This window comes from Mauremys mutica, chromosome 12 (assembly GCF_020497125.1).
Source record: "Mauremys mutica isolate MM-2020 ecotype Southern chromosome 12, ASM2049712v1, whole genome shotgun sequence".
NCBI classification, from domain to species: Eukaryota; Metazoa; Chordata; order Testudines; family Geoemydidae; genus Mauremys; species Mauremys mutica.
The window spans coordinates 51,372,428-51,390,445 of record NC_059083.1 but is presented as its reverse complement, the minus strand read 5'-3'; the positions used below and the strand labels follow the sequence as shown (position 1 = coordinate 51,390,445).

Below are 18,018 nucleotides of genomic sequence, written 5' to 3'. Positions count from 1 at the left end.
TTTTTCTAAATAGTCCTGAACCACTTCTTTCTCCACAGAGAGCTGGTCACCTCTTCCCCATACTGTGCTGCCCAATGCAGCAGTCTGGGAACTGACCTTGTTCGTGAAGACAGAGGCAAAAAAAGCATTGAGTACATTAGCTTTTTCCACATCCTCTGTCACTAGGTTGCCTCCCTCATTCAGTAAGGGGCTCACACTTTCCTTGACTTTCTTCTTGTTGCTAACATATCTGAGGAAACCCTTCTTGTTACTCTTAACATCTCTTGCTAGCTGCAACTCCAAGTGTGATTTGGCCTTCCCGATTTCACTCCTGCATGCCTGAGCAATATTTTTATACTCTTCCCTGGTCATTTGTCCAACCTTCCACTTCTTGTAAGCTTCTTTTTTGCGTTTAAGATCAGCAAGGATTTCACTGTTAAGCCAAGCTGGTCGCCTGCCATATTTACTATTCTTTCTATACATCGGGATGGTTTTTTCCTGCAACCTCAATAAGGATTCTTTAAAATACAGTCAGCTCTCCTGGACTCTTTTCCCCCTCATGTTATTTTCCCAGGGGATCTTGCCCACCAGTTCCCTGAGGGAGTCAAAGTCTGCTTTTCTGAAGTCCAGGGTTCATATTCTGCTGCTCTCCTTTCTTCCTTGTGTCAGGATCCTGAACTCATCCATGTCATGGTCACTGACTCCCAGGTTCCCATCCACTTTTGCTTCCCCTACTAATTCTTCCCGGTTTGTGAGCAGCAGGTCTAGAAGAGCTCTGCCCTTAGTTGGTTCCTCCAGCACTTGCACCAGGAAATTGTCCCCTACACTTTCCAAAAACTTCCTGGATTGACTGTGCACCACTGTATTGCTCTCCCAGCAGATATCAGGGTGATTAAAGTCTCCCATGAGAACCGGGGCCTGCGTTCTAGTAACTTCTGCTAGTTGACGGAAGAAAGCCTCGTCCACCTCATCCCCCTGGTCTGGTGGTCTACAGCAGACTCCCACCACGACATCACCCTTGTTGTTCATACTTCTAAATTTAATCCAGAGACTCTCAGGTTTTTCTACTGTTTCATACCGAAGCTCCAAGCAGTCATACTGCTCTCTTACATACAATGCAACTCCTCCACCTTTTCTGCCCTGCCTGTCCTTCCTGAACAGTTTATATCCATCCATGACAGTACTCCAATCATGTGACTTATCCCACCAAGTCTCTGTTATTCCAATCACATCATAGTTCCTTGACTGTGCCAGGACTTCCAGTTCTCCCTGCTTGTTTCCCAGGCTTCTTGCATTTGTGTATAGGCACTTAAGATAACTCGCTGATTGTCCCGCTTTCTCAGTATGAGGCAGGAGTCCTCCCATCTTGCACTCTCCTGCTTCCTCCCAGTGTCCCATTTCCCCACTTACCTCAGGGCTTTGGTCTCCTTCCCCCGGTGAACCTAAGGAACAGTATTATGAATACCATAGGTGCGAACTCCGTTGGTGCTCCGGAGCTGGAGCACCCATGGAAAAAAATAGTGGGTGCTCATCACCCACCAGCCACCTGCTGATCAGCTGTTTAGAGGGCCCTGCAGATCAGCTCCTCCCCCGCAGCACCTCCTACCTGCCGCTCATCAGCTATTTGGTGGTGGGCAGGAGGTGCTGGGGGGAGGGGGAGGAGTGAGGATGGGAAGAGGCAGAGCGAGGGGCAGGGCACGCTTAGGGGAGGGGGCTGAGTTGGGGTAGGAGAAGCAGGAGCGGGAAGAGGGGAGCAAGGGTGGAGCCTTGGGAGAAGAGGCGGCGTGGGGGCAGGGTCTCGGGATGGAGCAGGGGTGGAGCACCCCTCAGGGAAAGCTGAAAGTTGGACCCTGTGAAACACAGGAATTTAGAGATGTGCCCTGGATGCCGGGGTTGAGAACACTGTGTAGCCGTGTTCAGCAATTCACAACAGAAGTTCTCTGGTTTGTTTTATTAAAAGATTTATTTCTAATAAACCGGTTTGTTGTTTACTGAACCCCAAGATCATTACATGGGGTCAGAAGTGCTGAATGAGAAGGACACAATAGTCATTCTGAAGTTAACTCCTGTGTTTGCAACTGAAAGCAGAGGCAAGGGGAGCACATGCAGCAGCAAACAGAGAAGGACAAAGGCTTTTGTTTGTATTTTGTGAGCACAATAGAAGTTTGACTAGCTTAAGATGGGGCGGGGAGGAGCCAAAAATGGATGTGTCCCAGCCTCCACTCAGCCTGCAATTGTCAGGCAATGTTGCAGAGAACTGGAAAAAATTCAGACAGAGATTTGACTTGTATCTAGCAGCCAGAGGGGCAGAAGAGAAAACTGATAAAGTGAAAGTATCGATCTTTTTGCCTGTTGTTTAGGTGGAAGCATTGGATATTTATATCAACTTTAAGTTTGAAGAACGTGAAAGCATGAAGTTAAGTAAAATACTGACTAAACTGGAGGAACACTGCATGCCAAAAAGGCTTTAAGTGCAAACAATGAGCATGAGAAGTGCTGTATTGGCCATGGATCAATCACATCATCACTAAAGTGGTAGGAAACTACTTGAAATAGAAGCCATGCAAACAAGCAGAGCCACTGAGACCTCATCCAGTTCCACAAAGCCCTTCTGAGAAGGCAGGCACTGACTTATTTACCTGGCAATCAAAGGATTATTTAATAGTCACAGAGGATGAGTCTCTGTATCCAGAGATTTGCACACTGCACAGTACTAATAGTAAGTCAGTGATAGCCATCATGAAGGGAATCTTCTCCAGACATGGAATTCTAGATGAAGTCTTTAGCAATAATGGGCTTCCATTTTCCATTGCACATTTTTGGCACTTTGCCATAGATTGTAGTTCAGACAAATCAAAGGGACACATTTTGACGCAATCAAAGGGATCTATGAATAATCCCAGAAAGTTCCAACACATTGACAGTCGATGTGGACTCTGGCATTTCCCAACTGACTGATCCTTTATCATCAACAGACAAAGGAGAAACTGACAAGGAACAAGATAACAACTCAGACTCTAATGAAAGGATGATACTGAGAAGATCAGAGAGGGAGATTAAATGTCCTGAAAGACTCACAGAGACTATGGCTACACTTAGCGCTGCACAGCGCTGCCGCAGGAGCGCTCCCGCGGCAGCGCTTTGAAGTGCGAGTGTGGTCGGAGCGCCAGCGCTGTCGGTACTCCACCTCCCTGTGGGGATTAGCGTACAGCGCTGGGAGCTGCGCTGGGGCTTTGACCACACTGGCGCTTTGCAGCGCCGCAATTTGCAGCGCTGGAGAGGGTGTTTTTTCACACCCTGCTGCAGCGCTGCAAATCTGCAAGTGTAGCCAAGCCCAGAGACTTGCTAACCTGCCTGAAGAAGGGGAATTGGAGGAAAGTGAGTGGTAAAGACTCACTCCAGAGAGATACACTGGTAACATCACATCTCTAGGTAAGTGACACATGTGATTTATGGAAACGTACTAGATGGGCTGAGAATTTAATGCATGTGTTATTAGGTAGCGGTTTGCTGTTTCTATATACATATACAAGAGTTAAAATTGTTTTTTGTTTTTTTTAAGAGGGAGGATATAGAGATATGTTTGTAGAAGATTATAACTTAGAGATGCCCCCTCATGAGGGACAATATTATGAATAACAGAATTTAGAGAGGTGCCCTGGAATCTGAGGTTGAGAACACAGTGTAGCTGTGCACAGCTGGTCACCACAAAAGCTGTCTAGCTTGTTTTATTCCTTTCCCATTCACTGAATTGTTGTTTAATGAGCCCCAAGATCATTACAGAAACCACAGCAGGAGGAAACCAAAATGCCCAAGTAGCTGTGCAGGCAGCCCCAGGGGTGGAGTGGGACATAATAAGGCCTTCACCAAGGGTACAGAATGAAGAAGCCAGCAAATATCCTCACATCCTCATTGTGAGAGGAGGTCTTGCTCTCAGCCCTAGTCAGACGTGCCTAGTGCAGTATGAGTGACTTGTGGGTTTTCATTTCATAGCCACAGAGTTGGGGATTCATGATCTGTTTGTGGCTGAAGAGTCTGATCTGTGACTTACAGTCAGTCTGGCAGTGCAGTCTATAGGAATTTAGTCGTGTCCCTTTAAATAGTTGGTGAGCCCTGTAATGACACTCACCATGTTCTTTGTCTTAGAAGCCTCCAGTCACAGCAGCAGCATGCGTGTAGCTAGGCCTGACAAGATTGCGTATAGGTAGCAAACATGGCTACTGGGGACCCAGCAGTGCCCTGTGGTTTCTCCATGTGACTGGTTGTTGGCAGGTTGAGCAGACGTGGTTTACAAAACAAGGCAGTGATGTGAGATGGATGGTGATGACCAGCAATAGTAATAGCAGCAAACTCAGTGAGGAGGCCGCAGCTCCTACCTGACTCCAGCCTGTGAACCTGTAGAGCGAGGCAGAGAGCGATGTAGCCGGGCAGAGCGGAGCTCACTGTGGAGCCGGGGGAGAACGAGGGAACCTTCCCCGTCATCGTAGCTTGGTCTGGGGAACAGGAGAAATAACAAACCAGACAGCGAGTGAGTGGGATGCAGTGACAGTGACACAGGGCAGTGGGGAGGAGGTAACAAGTCTCACTGCTGCCTACCATGCACCAGAAGGGAAGGGAAGGGATTTCCCCCACAGTCCTCATCTGCCCTGGCTCTGAGCAGGGTTAGATGTCCATGGCTGCACCCGTGGAGCTGTCTGGTCTAATATAGATTGTAATACACTCTGGAGAGCAGGGACGGTCCCTCACTATTGGTGTATCCAACGCCCAGCACAATGGGGTCCCCATCTCAGTTGGGGCATTCAGACACTACTGTGAACGGGACATCTTAAGGAAAACAAGCCAGTGTGGTACGAATGGCCACTGACTGCTGGGGTAAAGTGGCTCCATCACCTGACCACACCTGTCCCAGGTGAGGGCTCTCTGGGGATCTCCCAGATCAGTCCCCGGCCCTGATGATTTTACATGCCAGTGACACACCCTCATTGCCTCTGGCCTTGGCGCAAATGTCAGGGATGAATTCTGAACAGGGTCACCTCAGCTCTGTGGCCCCTCGTATCTGTAACATTTATACCTCTCTCAGGGTATGTCTCCACTGCAGCTGGGAGTGAGCTTCCCCGTGGGGTAGGGAGACATGTGATGGCTCTGCTGGAGCTAGCACAGCTGGGGTAGCAAAGGCAGCAGCTCAGGTTATGTGCCTGAGAACAAACCCACCTGGACCCCCTTAGGTATATATTTGAGTGACTATTTTGAGCCCTCACCCATGCTATCCCCCTCCCCGCGCTAACACCACTACTTTTACTGCACTAACTTGAGCAAAGGAACCACGGGTCTCTCTGTCTGTGGTGAGAATCACACCCCGCAGCTGCAGTGTAGACACACCCTTAGAGACAAAGAGATTTAGGCTCATGCTGCCCCCAGCCATGTGACCCCTGCCGGGCTGTGGGGTGATATAAAATCCGCCCAGCAACCAGGCTGTGCCTGTAACTTCCCCTAGACTGGGACAGCCACAAGTGCCTGTGTTGCCCACAAAGTGGCCAGGAAGGGGCCTGAGCAGGACTTCAGGGCATAGACCAGTGATTTTCTTATACCTCCCTTGAATTTCCCCAACACCCCACCAGTTTTGTGAACTAATTACATGCCAAAGAACTTTGCGACTTTGTCCTCACCCACAACTATTTCACATTTGGGGACAATATATACCTTCAAGTCAGTGGCACTGCTATGGGTACCCGCATGGCCCCATAGTATGCCAACTGACTTACGGCTGACTTAGAACACTTCCTTAGCTCTCATCCCCTAATGCCCCTACTCTACACTGATGACATCTTCATCATCTGGACCCATGGAAAAGAAGCCCTTGAGGAATTCCACCATGATTTCAACAATTTCCATCCCACCATCAACCTCAGCCTGGACCAATCCACACAAGCGGGCCATTTCCTTGACACTACTGTGTTAATAAGCGATGGTCACATAAACACCACCCTATACCAGAAACCTACTGACCACTGTACTTACCTACATACCTCCAGCTTCCATCCAGGACACATCACACGATCCACTGTCTTCAACCAAGCTCTAAAATACAACCGCATTTGCTCCAATCCCTCGGACAGAGGCAAACACCTACAAGATCTCTATAAAGCATTCTTAAAACTACAATATCCATCTGCTAAAGTGAAAAAAAATTAACAGATTAACAGAGCCAGAAGAGTACCCAGAAGTCACCTACTACAAGACAGGCCCAACATAGAAAATAAAAGAACGCCACTAGCCGTTACCGTTACCCCCAACTAAAACCTCCCCACCGCATCATCAAAGATCTACAACCTATCCTGAAGGACGATCCCTCACTCTCACAGATCTTGGGAGACAGACCTGTCCTCATTTCCAGACAGCCCTCACAAACTGAAGCAAATACTCACCAGCAACCACACACCACAGAACAAAAACACTAACCCAGGAACCTATCCTTGCAACAAAGCCCAGTGCCAACTCTGTCCACATATCTACTCAAGTGACACCATAATAGGACCTAATCACATCAGCCACGCCATCAGGGGCTCATTCATGTGCACATCTACCAATGTGATATATGCCATCATGTGCCAGCAATGCCCCTCTGCCATGTACATTGGCCAAACCGGACAGTCTCTATGCAAAAGAATAAACGGACACAAATCAGATGTCAAGAATTATAACATTGAAACACCAGTAGGAGAACACTTCAACCTCTCTGGCCATTCAGTAACAGATTTAAAGGTGGGAATTTTTCAACAGAAAAGCTTCAAAAACAGACTCCAACGAGAAACTGCTGAACTTGAATTAATATGCAAACTAGATACAATCAATTTAGGCTTAAATAGAGACTGAGAATGGCTGAGCCATTACATACATTGAATCTATTTGCCCATGTTAAGTATCCTCACACCTTCTTGTCAAACTGTCAAAAATGGGTCATCTTGATTATCACTACAAAAGTTTTTTTTCTCCTGCTGACAATAGCTCATCTTAATTAATTAGCATCTTAGAGTTGGTTGGGCAACTCCCAGCTTTTCATGTTCTCTGTATGTGTATATATATATATATATATATATATATATCTCCTCACTATAAGCTCCATTCTATGCATCTGATGAAGTGAGCTGTAGCCCACGAAAGTTTATGCTCAAATAAATGTGTTAATCTCTAAGGTGCCACAAGTACTCCTGTTCTTTTTGCAGATACAGACTAACATGGCTGCTACTCTGAAACATGCCAATTTAGTGACTGTTTGGAAATTTGAATTGAAATTGAAACATTAATACACATTTTAAAAGCATATACAGTGTATAATAAAATACATATATCTGAAAAAGTATAATAGATTTCAAAAGTATGAACATAGACTAGCTTCCTTATATAGCTGTTGTTTTTTATGACAATGTCAGTGCATTCACTTTGGTGATGTTGGCCAATCTCATAATTTCAAATGGTGATTTGTAAGCAAAGGCTAAATGAGCTCTCCCTGACAGCTAGTGATGAGCTGTGGACTGGGGGGAAAGGCTTCAGGACCAGACTGTATTTATTTACATCCACACCTAATCTACCTAGGTATCCAGCAAACAGAGCTGCGTTGCTCAAGTGATAAATTTTGGCTGGGGTCGGGTTACAAATCACTTGAATGCAGGGGGGGGGGAATGAAATGTTCTTATTGTATGAGTAAAGGGCAGTAGAACTGTACTTAGCCTGTGCTGATTAAGGGCATCAAGAGAGAGAGTGAGGATTTTCCCCTCTCCACTGTTTAAAGACAGAGCTGATTAGGCTCCATAGAGAGTCTTTTGTTCTGTTAAGTGACCACTACAACTGAAATCACTGATAATCAGGTCTAAGTGCTTAGTCCTAATGTGGGGACAGTGTTTCTGTGGAAGAGATGGCCCAGACTGCACTAGCAGTGAGGTTCCCCACTGAGAGCTCAGCTGAAATCACTGAGAGCTGGTGGAACCTCAAGAGACCAACTCGCAGAGGTCACAGTGGCAGGTGGCAGCAGAAGGTGACTGCGCAAGGCCATTGGCAACAGAGCGGTGGAGTAAACGGTGGCACAACGAACAGCCATGGCCAGAGCAAACAGTGAGCAGGTGAGGAATGAGCACGGGGCCTTCTTGCCCCTCACCTGGGAGGTGTATTCACGTGAAAGCATCTCTGAACTCTGAGTCTCCACTGACCAAAGACAACACTGGTGAATGGGGTGTGGTGGAAGGAAAAGTGAGGGGCACGTTAAGTAAACATTTGTTTGATGGACTTTATTTTAGTGACTTTGCTCCAGAATGCTAGATTTGTGACCGGGAATGAAAATTTATATAAATATGTTTCCTAGTAGGCCAAGATTTTTAAAATGCAGTATTTGCCAAGCTTGTTATCTCACATCATTGCTATCATGAGAGGTCATTATGTTGGGGAGTTTCTGTACTAAACATTTTTATTATTATAATTATTTTTTACATAAGAATGGTCATACTGGGTCAGACCAATGGTCCACATTTCCCAGTATCCTGTCTTCCGAGAGTGATCAAGGACAGATGCCCCAGAGGGAATGAACAGAACAGGTAATCATCAAGTGATCCATCCTCTGTTGCCCATTCCCAGCTTCTGGCAAACAGGCTAGGGACACTCAGAGCATAGTGTTGCATCCCTCCCCACCATGGCTAATAGCCAATGATGGACCTATTCTCCAGGAATTTATCTAGTTCTTTTTTAAATCCTGTTATAGTTTTGGTCTTCACAGCATCCCCTGGCAAAGAGTTCCATGGGTTGACTTTATGTTGTGTGAAAAAGTACTTCCTTTTGTTTTTCTAAAACCTGCTGCCTATTAATTTCATTGGGTGACTGCTAGTTCTTGTGTTATGTGAAGGATTAAATAACATATCCTTATTCACTTTCTTCACACCAGTCAAGATTTTATAGACCTCTATCGTATCCCCCCTTAGTTTTCTCTTTTCTAAGCTGAAAATTCCCAGTAATTTAATTTTTCCTCCTGCTTCATACCCCTAAATCATTTTAGTTGCCCATCTCTGTACCTTTTCGATTTCCAATCTCTCTCTTTTGGGATGGGGTGACCAGATCTGCATACAGTATTCAAGGTGTACACATACCATGGATTTATATGATATATTCTGTCTTATTATCTATCCCTTTTTTTAATGATTCATAAGAACATAACATAAGAACATAAGGACCGCCATACCAGGTCAGATCAAAGGTCCATCTAGCCCATTATCCTGTCTACCGACAGTGGCCAATGCCAGGTGCCCCAGAGGAACTGGGCCTAACAGGCAATGATCAAGTAATCTCTCTCCTGCCATCCATCTCCATCCTCTGACAAACAGAAGCTAGGGACACCATTCCTTACCCATCCTGGCTAATAGTCATTAATGGACTTAACCACCAAGAATTTATCCAGTTCTCTTTTAAACGCTGTTGTAGTCCTAGCCTTCACAAGCTCCTCAGGTAAGGAGTTCCGCAAGTTGATTGTGCTCTGCATGAAGAAGAACTTCCTTGTATTTGTTTTAAACCTGCTGCCTATTAATTTCATTTGGTGACCCCTAGTTCTTGTATTATGGGAATAAGTAAATAACTTTTCCTTATCCACTTTCTCCACATCACTCATGATTTTATATACCTCTATCATATCCCCCCTTAGTCTCCTCTTTTCCAAGCTGAAGAGTCCTAGCTTCTTTAATCTCTCCTCATATGGGACCCGTTCCAAACCCCTAATCATTTTAGTTGCCCTTTTCTGAACCTTTTCTAGTACCAGTATATCTTTTTTGAGATGAGGAGACCACATCTGTATGCAGTATTCGAGATGTGAGCGTACCATCGATTTATATAGGGGCAATAATATATTCTCAGTCTTATTCTCTATCCCCTTTTAAATGATTCCTAACATCTGTTTGCTTTTTTGACTGCCTCTGCACACTGCATGGACATCTTCAGAGAACTATCCACGATGACGCCAAGATCTTTTTCCTGACTCGTAGTAGCTAAATTAGCCCCCATTATATTGTATGCATAGTTGGGGTTATTTTTTCCAGTGTGCATTACTTTACATTTATCCACATTAAATTTCATTTGCATTTTGTTGCCCAATCACTTAGTTTTGTGAGATCTTTTTGAAGTTCTTCACAGTATGCTTTGGTCTTAACTGTCTTGAGCAGCTTAGTATCATTTGCAAACTTTGCCACCTCACTGTTTACCTCTTTCTCCAGATCATTTATGAATAAGTTGAATAGGGTCCTAGGACTGACCCTTGGGGAACACCACTAGTTACCCCTCTCCATTCTGAGAATTTACCATTAATTCCTACCCTTTGTTCCCTGTCTTTTAACCAGTTCTCAATCCATGAAAGGACCTTCTCTTTTATCCCATGACAGCTTAATTTACGTAAAAGCCTTTGGTAAGGGACCTTGTCAAAGGCTTTCTGGAAATCTAAGTACACTATGTCCACTGGATTTCCCCTTGTCCATGTTTGTTGACCCCTTCAAAGAACTCTAATAGATTAGTAAGACATGATTTACTTTTACAGAAACCATGTTGACTATTGCTCAACAGTTTATGTTTTTCTAGGTGTCTGACAATTTTATTCTTAACTATTGTTTTGACTAATTTGACGGTAAGTCTAACGTTGGTATAGGTCTGTAATTGCCAGGATCACCTCTAGAGCCCTTTTAAAATATTGGCGTTACATTAGCTAACTTCCAGTCATTGGGTACAGAAGCTGATCTAAAGGACAGATTAGAAACCTTAGGCGTTGTCTACACTACAGGACTATTTCGAATCTACTTAATTCGAATTTGTGGATTCGACCTTATGAAGTCGAATTTGTGTATCCATACTAAATACACTAATTCGAACTTCTGAGTCCACATTCACGGGGCCGGCGTCGACTTTCGAAGCGGTGCACTGTGGGAAGCTATCCCACAGTTCCCGCAGTCCCCGCTGCCCATTTGAATTCTGGGATTTCCCCCCAATGCATGCTGGGGGAAAAAATGTGTCGAGGGTGGTTTTGGGTAACTGTCGTCATTGAACCGTCAATCACGCCCTCACTCCCTCCCTCCCTGAAAGCGCCTGCGGGCAATCTGTTCGTGCACTTTTCTGGTCAGTGACAGCGTGGACGCCACAGCACTGCAAGCATGGAGCCCGCTGCGATCCTCGCCGTTTTCTCCTCCTCGCACTTTATCGTCCACCTCTTCCACATTCAGCTGCTGAGAAATTGGGCTACTTTTCAATGGTTCTGCAAGCACTGGGGGACCATAGGGGCCTTTTTACCAACATGAACGTCGTATGGCCGGGCAAGGTTCCTGATGCGTGTGTTCTCAGGAACTGTGGGCTGCTCAGACGCCTGCTGGAAGGTATCAGAGGGGTAGCCGTGTTAGTCTGGTTCTGTAGAAGCAGCAAAGAATCCTGTGGCACCTTATAGACTAACAGACGTTTTGCAGCATGAGCTTTCGTGGGTGAATACCCACTTCTTCAGATGCAAGTGGACTTGCATCTGAAGAAGTGGGTATTCACCCACGAAAGCTCATGCTGCAAAACGTCTGTTAGTCTATAAGGTGCCACAGGATTCTTTGCTGCTTCTGCTGGAAGGTAGTTTCTTCCCGTACCACGAAATAACTGTTGTGGATGTGCATTTGCCTATAGTGATCCTCGGTGACCCAGCCTGCCCGCTAATGCACTTGCTCATGAAGCCCTATACAGGCGCCTGGGACAGCGACAAGGAACTCTTTAAATACCAGCGAGCAGCAAGCAGCGTGACCTGTGACTGTTCAGTTTCTTTACAGAGAAGCTGAACCTGCCCCTGTTTCTTTACCCAGTTACTGTTGACTCTCCTCTTCGGTTAAATACCCCGTTCTCCCCGTTTCCTCAACTTCCAAGACACGTGTAAAAATAAAATACATGTCACACTGTTACTGAGGAGAGGTTTCTTTATTCATGACTTTTCGTTAAAGGGTCGAAACTGGAACGCAGACTGCGGTGGGTAGGGTGTGCGCTGATGTAAAGACCGCCTCTAAACTCAAGGAATGACAGGCTCCTGCTCCTACAGCGGTCCGCATTGCCGGACTGCTTGTTTCAACGGAGCCTGCCATCCCTCCTTTTTGGGATTCTGTGTGCGGGGGGCTATGTGGCCTTGTGGCGGAGGAGGACGGATACAGATTCCTCTGCTGCGTGACTCAGCGGTCCACAACAAGGACCGCTGTATAAGATCTGTACCCGACCTCCCCCGCTAAAAAGTCACATCCCCACCGCCCACACAGAACCTGGAAACCACCTCCCATACCGACCACGGTGCCTGCTGACTGCACTGTGTGTGTTACCCGCTGCTGATCCGGCCCCCGTGTCTGTACCCTGCGAAAGGTGCCTGTCCTATGCAATTAGCAACGCACTTCCCCACGCACCCCATTCAAACACAGTCTTCAGTGAGGAAACATGAGGGAAACAGTACTTAACAGCAAAGTATTTTTATTACTTAAGTACACAGTTATGGGATGGGACTTTGATTGGGACTTGTTTGAGTCCGGAAGGGAAGGACTTATGCAAACGTAGGGTATGAGAGCTTTTGGTTACTTGAGCACTCTGCTGGGGTGCAGTGACAGTATTCACGGCCCAGGGCGGGCATCCTCCTGGTTATTTAGGGTGAGGGGGGTATGTGACTTTGTGGCGGGGGAGGGCTGTTGCAGAGATACTGCCGGGGGCTCTGTCCTGCAGCGGTCCTGCAGAACATACACAAGTCGCCGGAGCGTGTCCGTTTGCTCCCTCAGTAGTACAAGCATTGCTTTAGTCACCTGCTTGTGTTCCTCACGCCACCTCTCCTCCCATTCGCTGTGTGAGCGCTGGTACAGAGAGACTTTCTCCCTCCACTGCCTCTGCTGGTCCGCCTCGGCTAGGTAGCAGCCCACACATTCATCGAAAATCGTGTCCCTTGTCTTTTTCTTTCGCCGCCTAATCTTCGCCAGCCTCTGCGAGGTGGATGCTGTGGAAGGTCTGGAGACAGTGGAAGCTGTGAGATGGGAAACAGTTAGTTAATTCCTTGCAATGATACTTTTTTGCGAACAATTAACTGAGTCTAGGCTGTCTCTGTGAATTTTTTGTTGAGACCCCTGTGCCTGCTGTTGCACAAATCATTTGCGCGGTGGATTCTGGGTAAATGTCGCCAGTCATTCCTTCCTCCGGGAAAGCAAGGGCAGACAATCATTTCGATCACGTTTTCCATGAAATGCCCTGGCACACGCCATAGCGTGGCAACAATGGCCCCTATTTTGCCTTTTGTGTATGTCACCGTATGTGTACTGTATGCCGCTGACAGAGGCGGACCAGCAGCGCTACACAGCAGCATGCTTATGCTTTTGCATGACAGCAGCGATGGTTACCAGGCATACTGCACCGTCTACCATACCATGAACTGGTAAGAAGACGGTAATAAGATGGTCATGGTTACCTGTCCTTTTGCACTGCGCCATTTGGTGCTGTCATAAGTGCCCCTGGTCGATCAGCCAGGGGCGCAAAAGCAAAATTTGGGAATGACTCCCCGAGTCAATCCCTCCTTTTTGGGTATCTAAAAATAGAATCAGTCCTGCCTAGATTATGTGCAAGTGTACTAGAGAACCACTGTATCATACAACCAGAGACCACAGCTGCTCTCTGTCCAATCCTGCATAAATTTTGAGCTGAACGCTATTCACAGGGTGTGCTCCTGAAACAACCCCAGCTGTTCATTCCGTTCTTCCCCCAGCCTTCCTGGGTTCCAATACCATTGTCCCCCCACTTGTGTGATGAAGTAATATAGAATGCATGAATAAGACACAGGTAGTCGTTTGTGAGAAATGAGTGGAAGGAAGCCTCCAGCTGCAATGATAGTCCAGAGATGACATTAAGGGGTGTGGAGGAGGGAGCCACTCATCCCTCTGCTAGTCCAGGGGCAATTGAATCTTTTCTTTACAATGAAGGGTGGGGGCTGATGGATCTCAGCCCCCTGTTGCAATGATGAGGACGGTTACCAGCCATACTGCACCATCTACCATGAAAAATTAGCAACAGGCGGCCTTGACCGACCGGTCCCAAGCAAGTTGGTACGGTTGTCATGGTTACCAGCCCTTTTGCACTGCCCCATGTGCCAATAGGCTGATGATGAGGATGGATTTCCATCGTTTTGTACCATCAGCCATCCATAGCGTGGGGGGAGCAAGGATGTTGGTGTTGAGTGCTGCACCATCGCGTCTATCTGCAGCATTCAGTACAGATACGGTGACATGTAAAAGAGTCAACAGAGGATTGTTTTCCCTTTAACTTCTGGGGGTCGGGGGGGGTGCGTAAATTGCCGAGCTATGCCCCGACCCACCGCGGACACTGTGTTTGACCCTAGAAGCATTTGGAGATCAGCCAAGAATGCAAATGCTTTTCGGAGACAGCAGGAACTGTGGGATACCTTGCGTCCTCGTTCCCCCCTCCCTCCATGAGCGTCCATTTGATTCTTTGGCTTTCCGTTACGCTCGTCACGCAGCTGCGTGCTGAGTCTGTGCTATGCCGTCTGTCCGTTTATTTATTAAAAATACTTTGGACCAGGCGTAACGTAACATTTCTTCCCCTACTTAGATGCAGGAGTCTCCGAGCGAGATCACCGTGAGGACAGGCACTGAAGGAGATAGAGAGCGCATGCTGCGTGAAATCTAGCACGAACCACGGACCTATGCAGCCGTGCTCTGGGAGGCAGTGCTCCCTGAATACCGCATGAAAGCCTCGCGCGGAAAAGTGTGCTATCACGGAGCACCCAATAAGGCAGCTCTCCCCAGGAACCTCCTGCTGATGCTTATCGATTAACGGCAGGAGAGCTTCGTGGCGTTCTCCCAGGAGGATTTCTGTTCTATCACCATATATACAGAGACCTCCTTTTCACACACTTCAGATTCCTGTTATATTAAGAATAAAAGTTAACATGGTTAAAGCACTTACCGACTGCTCCTACCCCTGATTCAGGATCCGGGTTCCTGGCCGGGGAGGGTTGGTAGGGGATCTCCGTGACGGTGATGAAGAGATCCTGGCTGTCGGGGAAACCAGCGTTGTAAGCGCTATCGCCTGCCTCGTCCTCCACAAACCCTTCCTCATCTTCCCCGTCCGTGAACATCGTCGAGGAACTGTCCGTCGACACTGTCCCATCATCAGAGTCCATGGTCACTGGTGGGGCAGTGGTGGCAGGCTCCGTAGCGTCCGTTGGACGCTTTGATTTTTTGGTAGCCTTGTCTGGGGTCCTTGATTTTCATGCGGCGCTGCGTTGCATGACGGCTGTATCCTCTGTCTGTATCATGACTTTGGAGACCTTCTCGTAGGTCTTTGCATTCCGTTTGTTGGAGCGCAGCTCCGAAAGCACAGACTCCTCGCCCCACACACCGATCAGATCCAAGAGTTCCCGGTCAGTCTATGCCGGGTCCCTCTTTCTATTCAGAGATTACATGAACTCCTCTGCTGGAGAGCTCTGCATTGCTGCCGGTGCTGCGGAGCTCGCCCCGATGTGCAACCAGAACGTCAGATTCAAACCGCCCAGACAGGAAAATGAATTCAAATTTTCGCGGGTCATTTCCTGTGTGGCTGGGCAGAGAATCCAAGCTCGGGCTGCTGTCCAGAGCGTCAACAGAGTGGTGCAGTGTGGGATAGCTCCCGGAGCTACTAAGTTCGATTTCCATCCACACCTAGCCTAATTCGAACTAGCCATGTCGAATTTAGCGTTACTCCACCTGCCGGGGTGGAGTACCAAATTCGAACTAAAGAGCCCTCTAGTTCGAATTAAATGGCTTCCTGGTGTGGACGGTTGAGCGGTTAGTTCGAATTAACGCTGCTAAATTCGAATTAAAGTCCTAGTGTAGACCAGGCCTTAGTTAATGGTTCCGCAACTTCACATTTGAGTTCTTTCAGAACTCTTGGGTGAATGCCATCTGGTCCCTTGACTTGTTAATGTTGAGTTTATCAATTAATTCCAAAACCTCCTCTAGAGACACTTCAATATGTGACAGTTCCTCAGATTTGTCATCTACAAAAACCGGCTCAGGTTCCCACCATTCTGTTGGCTTTTTTGACTGCCGCTTCACATTGAGTGGATGATTTCAGAGAACTATCCACAACGACTCCAAGATCTCTTTCTTGAGTGGTAACAACTAATTCAGACTCCTTCATGTTGTATATATAGTTGAGATTGTTTTCCAATGTGCATTACTTTGCATTTATCAACATTGAATTTCATCTACCATTTTGTTGCTCAGTCACCTAGTTTTGTGAGATCCCTTAGTAACATTTAGCAGTCTGCCTGGGACTTAACTATCTTGAATAGTTTTGTATCATCTGAAAATTTTTACCACTTCACTGTTGACCCATTTTTCCAGATCATTTATGAATATGTTGAACAGTAATGGTTCCAGTACTGACCTCTCAGGGATACCACTATTTATCTCTCTCCATTCTGAAAACTGATAATTTATTCCTACCCTTTGTTTCCCATCTTTTAACCAGTTACTGATCCATGAGAGGACTTCCCTCTTACCCCATGATAGCTTACTTTTCAAAAGTCAATTTACATTAAATACATTTTTTTAAAAAATATGTTTTTTAAAGAAATCTAGCCCTGTTATGTGTTTTGGTGTAACTTGCATTATCCTATGTTAAATTTGCATTATCCTAACAAAACATGTACTTTATTCATATCGCTTTTATATATTTCATTGGTCCTGACACCCCCTGTAAATTCAAACATCCCCCGCCCCCTAATTTCAATTCCTGGGGAAATCACTGGCACAGACTCAGGGCCTCCCCCCAGCGACCCCCACCGACAGAGCTCTGGGGGGCAGGTGAAGCACCTCCTGCCCTGGCAGGGGCCTGTAATATGAGCAGCAGTAGTAACAGCACCTGCCCTGCCCCGGGCAATGGCCCTGCAGACTGGGGTTGGGGTTGGGGTTGGGGTTGGGTTGGGGTGGGGCGGGGGGGGGGGACTCAGCCATTCCCTGGGGAGAGTTTGCACCATAAATCGCCATGTCACTCACCGAGGCTGCCGCACCCGCTCCGTACAGAGAGTCACGACGCCGGAGGGTTGAGACCCGACCCGTCAGCCTTATTCCTGTTACATTTGTTAGCTGAATTGACTGGGCCGAACCCCGCCCCCCGCCGGTGTAAGTCCCGGTCCCTATCCTGGGGGCTGGTTGGAGCAGAGCAAATTGCTGTGAAAGTAGCAGCCCCGCAGGGCACCTCCCCTGCTGTTCCTGCTCCCCAGAGACCGCTGGGTTCTCAGTAATCCCCCCCCCTCCCCCGCGCCTGCGGAAACAAAGCAGCTGCAGCAGCAAAAAGGACCAGCCAGTGCCCCGCCCCGGCCCTGAATGGAGGCAGAATGAGGAAAGTGCGGCGGATGCTGCGGGGGGGAGGGGGGCTGAAATCCGGAATCACTGACTGGGAATGGGGGTGGGAAATAACAGCTGGTCAATGGTGGCGGACGGGAGGGGATCAGAAGTCACTTAATGGCGGCTCCGGCAGAAGCTCGGGGGGCAGCAGCAGCTCTGGGACTCGCAGCCCCCAGGGAGCAGAGGAGGGGCCGGTGGTGCAGAGTCACTTTCCTGCCCCGCCCTTCGCCCCCCGGGTCTCCCCATCACCTGCAGGCTCCGGAGCTGCTGTCGGCAGAGCCCAGGGCTGCCGCAGGGGCCGATTCCAGCTCCCGGAGTGCAATGGCCAAGTGTGAGTGTCGGTGAAAGCTCCGGGGGCTCAGGGCTGGGGCTGGAGGCGGATCCTGGGGGCAGGCAGCGGGTCCCGGCACTGCTACGCTGTAACCGCAGCCCGGAGAGCAGGCGGGGAGCAGAGCCCAGATCTGGTGCAGTGCCCCTGTTGCTCAGCACAGATGCTCCCAGTGACCGACGCCTCTTGCGTCCTCCCCAGCAGCCCTTAGTCACAGCAGCCCGCCCCTGAGACCAACGTGAGGTGTGAAACCGGAGGGTTTGCAGGATCAGGCCCTTGTGGGCTCTCTCATATATTATTGCT

The 18,018-nt window shown here is 47.8% G+C and overlaps 2 protein-coding genes across 3 annotated transcripts in view; both read right to left on the bottom strand.

Annotated features, from left to right (window-relative positions):
* The window catches only part of LOC123345317 (butyrophilin subfamily 1 member A1-like), a 109,952-nt gene extending 92,093 nt beyond the window's left edge, over positions 1–17,859 (bottom strand). The window contains exons 1-2 of one of the 2 annotated variants that reach the window (XM_044982099.1): positions 17,637–17,859; positions 4,356–4,472 (exon numbers count right to left, since the gene is read on the bottom strand). In XM_044982099.1, the coding sequence (XP_044838034.1) occupies positions 4,356–4,461 (106 nt within the window). In that variant the 5' untranslated portion in view covers positions 4,462–4,472; positions 17,637–17,859. Of the gene's footprint in view, positions 1–4,355; positions 4,473–17,036; positions 17,083–17,636 lie in introns of those variants that run through there. The other variant, XM_044982100.1, reaches the window with a different exon arrangement.
* LOC123345325 (maestro heat-like repeat-containing protein family member 1) overlaps positions 1–18,018 on the bottom strand; it is a 315,313-nt gene that overhangs the window by 149,294 nt on the left and 148,001 nt on the right. The gene's annotated exons all lie outside the window — the stretch shown is intronic.